This window comes from Phoxinus phoxinus (genome assembly GCF_949152265.1).
Source record: "Phoxinus phoxinus genome assembly, chromosome: 6".
Lineage (NCBI taxonomy): Eukaryota > Metazoa > Chordata > Actinopteri > Cypriniformes > Leuciscidae > Phoxinus > Phoxinus phoxinus.
In genome coordinates this window covers 31,794,195-31,806,229 of record NC_136881.1, presented here as the reverse complement: position 1 = coordinate 31,806,229, position 12,035 = coordinate 31,794,195, and the positions used below count along the sequence as shown (strand labels likewise).

Sequence of the window (12,035 nt, the reverse complement as noted above, 5' to 3'; positions counted from 1 at the left end):
CAAGGTCTGTAATACCTGGATAAATCCGTTACCATAGCAGTTGTCCGGCTATTTTCAGGGCCTCCCTGTAAGTGTGCAACCTCTCATTTCTAGACCTGTGCCATAAATGCAAAGTAACCTATCAGCAGCAGCTAACTAAACTATGCTAACCAGCCAAACCTTAACCTATTGGTTGCAGGAAGTATTAGGAGGGACTATAAATTATTATATTTATTTCTGGTTTATTCATTCATTTAGAGGTAAATTTATTTCCTACAAAGTCAAATTGATTCCCCATGCTCCCAAGTGTTCCTCCTCCTAAATTCTTCAAAGAAATGATTTTATTCAATTCCAAATTTATCTGGGGCGGCAAACGACCTAGTCCTATCTTAATGTTTTACTGTCACACTTTCCAGATTACAGCCATGTGTATCTTGGAGAATAATTGAATCTGACCGAGTTCGCCCTAATAGTTTTTAAGACCTATAGCCTTTACTGGTATTGGCTCAAGAAGTCGCCATCCGAAATTCGGAAGCATTCAACTATAAAAGCTTGGTTTAATGCTGTAGCAAATTAGCTCCACAGGGAATTATGAATAATGAATCATAACTTGTTATAATTAATTATACATATTTGGATCAGTTAATCAAATTATCTTTATGTAGCTGAACAAATATTACCATCAATTAATTTGTTCGTCCAGCGAACACTCAGTATTGATCGTCAAGTAAAGTCAAGTCATCTTCATTTATATAGCGCTTTTAACAATGTAGATTGTTTCAAAGCGGCTTTGCAGTAATCGTCTATCAACTATTCAAAAAGGATATTTTCCAGACCGAATGAAATGATTGAACGGACATTTTATGGTCATACGCATTCCGCAGATGATATATATATATATTTATAAAAATACATTTAGACCGCTTGACATAGTGGTTGCTATCAGGATGTGAGGAGACTTTCAACCAGTATAAGAAAAAAAAAACTGCAGAGAATCACCTATTGCACATTTAATGATATGCTAAAGCCTGCACGCACGTTGACGTGATTGGTTACAATGTAGTCTGTGACATAAGAAACACCAGCGATTTCAAACCGCGTTTTTTTGAGACTGTCTTTTTTCTTTCACTGCAGGTTTAAGGAGAAAAAAACTCAGCAATGATGTTGACACATGAATTTGCACATGGTTTGACTTAAAGCATTTAAGCGTGATTTTCACCACAGTTTTTTTTTTCTCACTTCCCTCGATACGATACGTTCCTGGTTTGTGAAAACAAGAATAAATGGTTTCTGACAAAGTGAGGTAAAAGACAATATTGCAAAAATAATGATCGTTTCATTATTTTGATGAAAATTAAAGAGCAATATAGCTGTACTGTTGACTTGGTTCAATTGTGCCGTAGAGGTTAAAAAACAGCTATAATGGAAATATTATTAAAACCTCCTGTGGTAATCCATGAAGGTAGAGCTGCCACAAAAATACACAGAGCCAGAGGACAGTGCTGACATTTCAGCAGCAAGACACTGTTAAGAATAGCTGGCATTCTGTCGTTTCAGTTCAGCGTGTGAGAGAAACGGCAGAATGCGCACATACGGTAAAGTACAGCCGTATTTATGGTGTACACGCAAGTGTTCACCCACACAGAGCCTTTACGTGTTTAAAAACAAATATTCCAGTTCTCTCTTTCCCTAGACTCTGTGAAGTCAGTTTGCCACAAGCTTTCATCTCTGTATATCATTCTCAGATTGACATTTGCTAATGTCTCAGCCGGGCTTTTTGTAAGCTTTCATTAATCAACCGTGTCCCACCTGCGGCTCCTGTTCGGATGGAAGGTGGGAGGTCCACTTACTGTAGGGTCATTAATAGATTCTGTCAATGAACCTGAGACGAATTGCTCATTTCGACTTCAGCTAGCATGCCACAGTACCGTACTGACGTAGTCTGAATCATTTAGGCACAAAAAAATGTGTTCATAAATAAATGAAAATGCTACTTTTGACAAATGGAGTGCTAAATAAATGTTCAGAAAGTGCATGGTCATCTAGTACTGTCAATCAAAATGCAAGGGTTTTAAACAGCTGCTTATGACAACCTACAAATGGCTTTCTTAATTTCGGTTTTATTATCCTCGGCATATTGATCTCTTCTGTTGTGTTCAAAGTTTTGAAATGTTTATTAAAAGTTCGAAAGGCACTGCATTTCATGGACAATATAGTTTGACTCAATAATGGCACATTGTGTTCCAGACACCAGCAATCTTCTGCATAGTTGTTTTTATTTTCTGAAGTGTGCTGTTTCACTAATGAACACTCTTGGCAATCTTGCCTGTGCTCGCAGTTTATGTCACTGGTAAACAGACGCACAGCTATTAATAAACCATTGACATGTCCAGGCAGCTTTATTTGGTTCCGAGTTAAATATCCTAGATATGCACAAGGGATTTGCTTTGTGGTATAACATTAAATATGTTGTTTTTGTGTCTGTGCAGGTGAGACGATGCACGTGGCCTCCTCAGAGTTCGCGGATGACCCCTGCTCCTCTGTGAAGCGCGGGACCATGGTCCGTGCCGCCCGTGCCCTCCTGTCTGCTGTCACGCGCCTTCTCATCCTGGCTGACATGGCTGATGTCATGAGGCTCCTGGCTCACCTCAAGATCGTACGTTCTCTTCTCGGTCATCTCGCACTGGTCATTTCTTTCCCACACAGATGCAGTTCATTTGTGGAATTAATCACTATTTATTTCTCATTAATCATTTATTGTGTTTATCATTTTTAAAACTTTTTTTTTTTTTGCTTTGATTTTTGATTTTAGTTTACCAGATTTTAGTTTTTGTTTGGTTTTTTTGCATTTGTTTTGTTTTGTTTGTTATTTGCTTTTTCTTTTCTTTTGTCTTTCCCCCACAGTTGCAGTATATTTGTGAAATGAATCACTATTTATTTATCATTAATAATTTATTGTTTATAATTTTTTGTTTGTTTTATGGTTTTTGTGTTTGTTTTTTGTTTTGTTTTTGTTTTATTTGTTGTTTGTTTTTTCTTTGCTTTGCTTTTTGTTTTTAGTTTAGGTTTTTAGTTTTTAGTTTGCCAGATTTTTTTTTTTTTTTTTTAGTTTACCAGATCATACAGCCCTACTCTCTACCCACCTTACAAATTTTTGCACCTGAACATTTACACTTTTACACACATTTTGTTGCGAGTGAGAGCTGTCTCCTGGAAAATTAATTGTCATCTTTCTGTTCCTTTTTCGTTCTGACTGAGTAACTGAGTGCGGCTGGTCTTCACAGCTGGTCACTGTCCACTGGGTCAGAACAAGCCAGACCCGCCTCTCAATTGTTTTGATATCCAAGTACACACATCTGCCTTTATTTCAATGGCACAGGAGTTATATTTATTGTAGAAAAAAATAAACTCTCTTTATTTCCACTCGTGCTCTCTATTTGCATAGCACATATTGCCGAAGCATCAACCTCCTGGCATAACTTTGCAACATACAATTAAAATGCATAAATAACACTCTCAAATACCACTTATCTTGCCCCTGGTCATCAAATAGGCTTCATGTTTTGCATTTGTAATTTCGGTGTAGATAATTATATTTCAGAGTGGCTGAATTTAGGCTTTTTGCTCTTATACCTTAATTTTCATACAGTTTTGCCCTTAATCCTGTTTCTGCTAGTTGCATCGTTCTGTTTTCTTTGGATTTTTGTTCCCCACTGGCACGAAGGAAACAGACACAATTCTTCTCACTCTAAACCAACAATTTATAAATAACAGTTTAGAGTTTTTTTAATTTTTTTAACCCAGCGGCCTTTCTGTTATATAATCGGTAAACACATTTGAGAACTAAGATCTGTCAAACTCAATGGTTGCGGAAAAAAAAAATTACTTCTATAGCGTAGGAAATGACTGAGAAACTTTAAGATGTCCCTCAAGGGACAAAGCACCTCCTTGTTCTTCTGCTAGTCTCATTACGGAGAGTGAAAACTGTCAGAAATCGCATTACATGTGTCCCAGGAGAACCAATAATAAGACACTAGAAAAGTTAACCGTGTGCTTTATGGAACTTTTATTCTACCATTCATTTTATGGATGATGTCTAAACAGCTGGGTGTGTGTGTGTGCGTGCGTTGATGCGTGTCTTTCCAGGTGGAAGAAGCTCTAGAAGCTGTCAAGAACGCCACCAACGAGCAGGACTTGGCCAATCGCTTTAAGGAGTTTGGGAAAGAGATGGTCAAACTTAACTACGTTGCTGCTCGCAGACAGCAGGTATTTATTAAATATCACTTGTGTTTTGAATTTAAGAATATCATGAATTTTATGTACGGTAATTTATATTTCGGTTTTTTTAATAACAAAAGGCTAATATAATGATTTGTTTTGATTTTAAGACGTTTTAATTCTGTCCATTCTATCACAAATCGTTGTATGCATGAAGGGTCTTTGACTAATTGCGTTTTGTACAATTATAGGATGGATGGATGCCTAGCAGTTACATTTGAAATCTTCAAACTTTACTCATTTCATTTGCTGCTGTACAGTAGCTTTCGATAGCTAGCGTGTGTGTATGTGTGTTGCAGGAGCTGAAGGACCCTCAGTGCAGGGATGAGATGGCGGCAGCTCGAGGAGCTCTTAAGAAGAACGCCACCATGCTCTACACTGCCTCCCAGGCCTTCCTGCGCCACCCCGACGTGGCCGCTACACGTGCCAACCGTGACTACGTCTTCAAACAGGTCCAAGAGGCCATCGGTGGCATCTCCAGCGCTGCCCAGGCCTCCTCGCCCACCGACGAGAAGCACGGTCACGCTGGCATCGGCGAGCTGGCAGCCGCTCTCAATGAGTTTGACGTGAGTACAGTAAGGGGTCAAGCAGCATATTTAGTATGCAGTCACACAAACTGTAACATGATGCAGTTTTTTCATTGTTTTTTAATGTTTCAAGCTATCACATTTTGCAGATTAATGTGTCAACTTATCAGTAAGCTTTTTAAAGATCGTTATAGTCCCTTGAAGGTGCTTGGCGCTTTGTTCGATCAATTTGACATGTCAATATTTAGGGCGAAGGTGTGTAATTTCCACACCACTAATAGCACCGCCATTGCTTATCTTCCATTGTTTACTCAAACAGGAAGTCCTGGATCAAACTCATGACATTGGCACAGAACAAAGCAAAACAAAAGCAAATATGGCAAATATAATTTTCTAACCATGAGAATCTGCAACATTTTTTTAAAGTAACCATATTGTACCAAATATGTTGTGTACAATAACAAAAGCAATGGGCCCTTCATTTTCTTTTTTCTTCTTCTTTAAAACAAGAAGTCAAGATTATTCTAATATTGACGTTAATGGGAAACCATCACAGAAGTTTTAACTTCCTGTGAGAGACTACTTGGAATATAAGGTTAGGCTGCCATCTAGTGGTCATGAAGGACGTTTAAGGTGATCATAAACACTACTGTTCACAAATGTTAAAATTAATGTAGTGAATTTTTTCATGTAGTGCAGGTTGTATTAAGACTATATAAAGTTTGGAATATGATCAGCCTTTTTTTATCTTCACTAAGACTTTTGTTAAAATGATGTCAGCTTAAATAGTGATTGGTATTAGGTTCAAGGCATTTCAGGTTGGCACACGAAATTGTCAAAAGTGGATAAATGATACCAAATCGGTTTGAAATGATGTACATTCAAATTAGATTTATATCAGTAGTTTAGAATAAGATGTTGCCTGGAGGCACCAAACACATTAATCAAGAGAAATGTTAATTAAAAATGTATAAAATCCACTGTAGCACAACGGTGCTTTTAGACAACAATACACACACACACTGAAGAGCCAAAACATTATGAATATCGTTGATCATCTTCTAGCAAGGCCACATTTTAAGGTCTGGGTCGATTAGATGGTAAGCAAACAATCAGTTCTCATTATCAACGTGTTGGATGCAGGAGAAATGGGCATGAATAAAGGTCTAAGCGACTTTGACAAGGGCCATATTGTTACGGCAAGGTGACCGGGTCAGAGTATCTCTGAAACGACAAGGCTTGTTGTGGGTTGCTCCCGGTCAGCAGTAGTGGGAATTTGCCAACAGTGCTTATATTTGCCAACATCTTATTCTAAGGGACAAAACAAACCGGCGACAGGGTGTTTGCACCCAACACTCATCGATGCACAAGGGCAACAAAGGCTATCCTTTGTTGAAGGACTTGAAGGACTTGCTGCTAACATCTTGATGCCAGATCTCAAAGCGTGTTACATATGGAAGGGGAAAATCTCCTCAACCACCGACAATCTGCAGCATCCACCTGGATGATGGGCAGAGGTGTAAAGTCCAGGTTCAGAAAGTAAAAGTCCTCCTCAGTATTTTGTTCCAATCACCTGGATTTGCTAATTCAGACAGGAGAGAGAACTAATTAGTGAAATCAGCTGACTGAGTTTATGGGTGGAATAAACATATGGCAGGACTTTTGCTCTTTGGCCCCTGGATGACCCACCTCTGATGATGGGACGACAGCCATAGTGCGCCAGAACGCCCATCACACACCAGCTTATTGGTGGAGAGGAGACAGTTATGATGCCATATGGAGGACAATGGGCAAATTTGGCCAGGATGCTAGTGTTACACCCCTACACTTTTTCAAAGAACATCCTGGGATTAATGACCACAGAGAGTCAGGAACTCTGTTTAATGTCTCATCTGGAGGACAATAGGTATAGTCCCAAAATATGACCACATGGCACATAAATGTGTGTAAATTGGTATTTTTTCATCAAATATTTCTTCATGAAACTCCTAAAAGCAGCGGCACTCAGTGACTATGTTATTTTAATATAATTTATATAGTATTATAAAACGATTAGTTCCAGTCCTTGATTATGATTGGTCAATAGCTGGGTTTTATTCACGATAAAACAACACCCTTAGCAACCACTCTTAGCAGCGTAACCGTGTTTGTTCTCATTGATATTGTTCATTGAAGCTTATAGAGTAGAGTATGTGAGTGTACCTGCATTTACAGTAGATATAGCATTTTCCTTCAGGTCAGTCATATATTTGTAATAATAAATCCGCTGTATAAATAATAATAGTCATTTGTCAGCTGCTTCTCCATGTTCACAAGTTTCAGTCCTATCAATTTAAAAGTCTTAACTACTGACTGACTCATAAAGTCAGTCTTTGCCGCCATCTAATGGCGAAATAATGTAACTTCTGTTGCTGTTCACAGTCAGGGACTATTTTTTCCAGCGGAAGGAAGGCTTTTAGTCATTTTACTTAATTAAAAAGTTGCATTGATACATATTTGTTTGGATTTAATATTTGTTTTGTGTTGCAACCGTTTTATAAAAGCAATAAGGTATTCAAGGCTAGTGCTGTATTGTGAATAGGTCACGGCTGAAGAAGGGGTTGCAGGCACTCGACTTATTCACGATACAGCACAGCCTTGCTTTTATAGTATGTATTAATATTTTGAATGAGCTTTTATTTTTATATTTTGACTTTTCAATTTAATTTTACTTCAAATTATAGTAATCAAAACTCTAGACAATTTCAGCTGTGACGTATCTGTAGCTTACAGGTCAGAAATAATTGTGTTTTAGATTGGATGATTTAAATGGTTAAGACTTTGACAGCTATACTGCAGCTCTAGCCTATCTGAAACCTGCTCTGTTTGTGTTGATTAAATATAGAAGTGCATTTTATTCACTACAGCAATATGCTAACATCTAAGTCTATGGAAATCAAGTTCAGAACTTGCAGCCTGGAATATATAAAAAACTGCGTTGGACAAAATGGCTTTTGGATATTTGTATGAGGAGATTAGAGTGTAGAGAAAATTACTCATTGGTTGACAATATGTGACTTCTGGCTGGGCCAGTGGCATTTTCTTTGACAAAGGAAGACGGGATAGTGGAAGAAGGTGAAGTGTTTTGGAAGCCTGTTTGTTTGTTTGATCCACAGAATTTCTTTGAATTTACAACTCAAAACGTGGACACAGTTTCCTGTTCCTGTCTCCTCTGTGTCTAATTTCGTCCCTGCGCTTTGTTGAGGTCACGCTTTCTTGATAGTCAGTGTTAATGGAGGTTTTCTCACACCTGCTGGACAGTATTAGACCGTGTGTGGCAGTGATGCATATGATTTGTGAAAGAGGAATCGCAGCTGGAGGTGCGAGACGGGCGTGAAGTGTGGAGACGTCCCGCTAATGAGTCTCTTTCTCCCCGACCTGCTGCATTTCTCATGAAGCTCAGACGCACAGCTCACCCAGCTTTCACACTCGTATTTATCAGAGTGAATATGCATGCTGGGTAGATAGTAATGGCATGACAAAAATTGCACATCTCTTTGAAAATTCTCTGTGAAAAAGTGTCATCTACTAGGGAATGTTCTGCTTTGATATTCTGTCTGACCTGTTTTGAAGTGAGGTCTGTGTATGAGATTTTGCCGGTGTTATGAGGACAAAATATATGCGGGTCACCATCATTTTGACATGAAATGCCATTTTTAAAACAATTATAATAATATTTCATTTTTCATAATTTTTCATACTTTATTTCACAGTAATATTGTAAAATATTACAAATTACAATGTTTTAAAAAATATATATATACTACAGTTTTCTGTGTCACATGATCCTTCAGAAATCATTGTAATATGCTGATTCGGTGCTCAAGAAACATGTAGTATTATTAGCAATGTGGAAAATAGTTTAGAGGAAAATATCTAAATATTTTAGAGGATTCTATATTCAAAAGGACAACATTTTGTTGAAATATTTTTTTTGTAACATTATATATGCTTTAATGTCACTTTTGATCAATGTTATGCATGTTTGCTTTACAAAAAATGATGTTACAAATAAATCTTGTTCTTTTGAGCATTCTATTCATCATTGGATCCAATTTATCATGGTTTCCATGTCAAATATTTACATATTACAATTACTTATTGATTGGTTTACCAGCTTTACATGGTCATAACAAGAGTTCTGTATTAACTATCTTTCTTTTGACAGCCAAGGTTGTATCAGTGCAGTTCCATGTCAAAACATTATTTGTTATTTGAACGCTTCTCCCGGTGCAATGCCTTGTCCCATAAGCTTTCTTTGTGAGTGTATTACTGTTAACACGATTTTTACTTGATTTGACAAACTGAGGGATGAGACCAAATGACTTTCTGTGGTAATCGACGCGCCGCACAGATGCTGTCGATAGAGCTTAACTGCTATTGAACCCAGGACATTGCTTTAAAATCTTACAGAAAAGACAAAACAGCTGAGCAAATGGAAGATAAAGAGCCCGTAAGCCCTGTTTGTTGATCCAGAGCTCAATATGCTGTGATCTTATTGGGTTTCTAAATGGAGTGATACAAAATTTGGCTTGGAACTCACTAGAGGGCAAGTTGGCAAGATTTGCAGTTTATACAGCATTTACCGCTTCTGTGGAAATGACTTGTGGCGTTTTAGGGATGTTTATCACATCTGTCGTGTGGAAGTTTACAGGTCTGAGGGACAACGAGAGATCTGTGCCAAAACCTAGTGATTTAGGGCCTTATTGCCACTCCTGATGCGAAGGCTGTTCCAAAAGGTAGGCCTCTTAATTATGTTGCCTCTCAAGTTAACTTGTTTCGACCAGATTGTAAGACAGCATTCGATGTATACTTCAGGGAAGGCAATCCCAGAACGCATTTCAACAAGCTCAGTGAAAACAACAAATCCAAGATTGCAGACGAAGCTAGAGTCTATTATAAAATGTATGGTATTATTATTGGGATTATTATTATTATGCATTACTGTTCAATGATTTGTTTTAATGTTTTTGAAAAAAAGTATTTTATGCCCACCAAGGCTGCATTTATCTGATCAGAAATGCAATAAAAGCAGTAATGTTGTTAAATATTATTACAATTTAAAGTAACTGTTTTCGATTTGAATATGATATGTAATAATAAAATGTATTTTTTAGTAAATAATGTAATTTATTCCTGTCATGGCAAAGTAGTGTTAATTTTGTCACCCATTTTTAATTTAGTCTTATGGTGCGTTCACACCGGACGCGAATAGCGCGTCAGGCGCGAGTGATTTCAATGTTAAGTCAATGCAAAGACGCGTTACGCGCGTAAAATGCGTGTAACGCGTCTTTGCATTGACTTAACATTGAAATCACTCGCGCCTGACGCGCTATTCGCGTCCGGTGTGAACGCACCATTAGTCTTAGTCTTGTGCCAAATGTCCTTGTTAGTTTTAGTCATATTTAGTCATTCACATATCTTTTTTTGTTAGTCTAGTTTTAGTCGACTAAAAGTCTCATCATTTTAGTCTAGTTTTAGTCAAAAGAGAACTTAAGGTATCTTAGTCAAGCTTTAGTCGACTAAAAGTCTTTTCATTTTAGTCAAGTTTTAATAAAAAAAAAAAGTATTTTTTTAATAACACATTATTACTGAGATTATTTCTGATTAACATTTCAGTAAAAAAGTGTTTCACATATCTCAAATATTGGTAAAATGTCATAATTACCTGACAAAATACACTTGTTGAATGATTTTTGTTGAATGCTGTTAAACATGTCTGGTTTTCAATTTCTGATTTAGGAGACACATTTACAAATGATGAAACTGTTCTGTATTTTATTTTAACCATCACAATTCAAAAGCTGGGGCCCATACTCCGACTGAAGTTACAAAGGCACGGGAAGAGGTTTCATAGTTTTTAAGTCACCAATTTTGAATAAGAAACAATATCAAGACTATAAAACTTGTCAAAACTCCGCGAATCACAACAAGTGTATCGTGAGAACACTCGTTTAAACAGCGCATACACTCGAACTTGACTGCACCTCACATTTTTTACTTTATTGATACTGCTTTTAATCGTAATGCAACGGTCCGGTTAACGGGACATAACCTAAGCCTTTAAAGAAAAGGTTTATTAGTCTGTCATGTACAATAAAAAAGCCTGCGCAGCGACAGGAAATATTTAACACAAAAAGCCTGCCTAGTGCTAACGTTAGACGGTGGACTTGCGCTCAGGATTTTTTTTTTTTTTTTTGAGCGGCGTGTGGACGAATTCTTTCTACGCACACACACCATTTTATGTAACAATCTGTGCGTATGTTTAAACATTTTTTTTAAATGGCTTGGTCGAATTCTAATGTAGAATGCGCTTCTAAGTATAACACACCGTTGCCATGAAAAACAGAGCGTTGCCATGGATCGTTGCCACACACAGGATTCTAAGAGAGACGGAGCGCATTATTTTCTTTAGTGGAAGCAATACAATCGTAACCTGCATAATGTATGTGCCAAAACAAACACCATAGCTTCATAATGTTACTTGAGCAACAGCGCGAACTCATTCGGAATATTTTAAAGGCGTACAGCTGATGAAAAAGCAGAGACGATTGTTGACGAAAATGAAGAGAGATTTTATCTTAGTTTTTATTTTATGCAAAACATTTTCGTCTCGTCTTTTTTCGTCAACAATAATGCATGTTAATTTAGTCTTAGTCAGCGTTTTTGAACAGTAGTGCAGTCTCGTCATCGTCTCGTCTTAGTCATGGAAAAAAAGGTCGTTGACGAACATATTTCGTCTCGTCTCGTCTGACGAAATTAACACTATGGCAAAGCTGCATTTTCAGCATAATTACTCCATTTTTCTGTCACATGATCCTTCAGAAATTATTTTTATATGCTTTTATTAGGTGCTAAAAATAAAATAATTATACTTTTTTACAACATTTGTTTTGTTTAATATTTCTGTGGAAACATAATCTTTTTTGATTGGTGTCCTTGTGTGAGGTTAATAAATTTTTTTTTTTTTTAATCTTACTGTCTTTTAAAAAGTCCATTATATTATATTATATTATATTATCCTTTATTTTATTTTATTTTATTTTATATGCAGCACCCTAGGTTTTGGAACAGCGCAATGCATGATCCCTGCAAAGTGCACACTTACTCTCTTACAAACACAATCACACACATATCATGTCTTCTTAGTGCACATTGGGACTTAACATCAGGATCATAGAGAAACATTGAAAATTAGATTAGTGCAGCCGC

The 12,035-nt window shown here is 37.1% G+C and overlaps 1 protein-coding gene across 3 annotated transcripts in view; it reads left to right on the top strand.

The window, feature by feature from the left end:
• Positions 1 to 12,035, top strand: part of ctnna2 (catenin (cadherin-associated protein), alpha 2) — a 450,781-nt gene that overhangs the window by 80,844 nt on the left and 357,902 nt on the right. For all 3 annotated transcript variants that reach the window (XM_079617041.1, XM_079617042.1, XM_079617043.1), the window contains 3 exons: positions 2,469 to 2,635; positions 4,126 to 4,245; positions 4,557 to 4,823. In XM_079617041.1, coding sequence (XP_079473167.1) covers positions 2,469 to 2,635; positions 4,126 to 4,245; positions 4,557 to 4,823 — 554 coding nt within the window. The remainder of the gene's footprint in view (positions 1 to 2,468; positions 2,636 to 4,125; positions 4,246 to 4,556; positions 4,824 to 12,035) is intronic.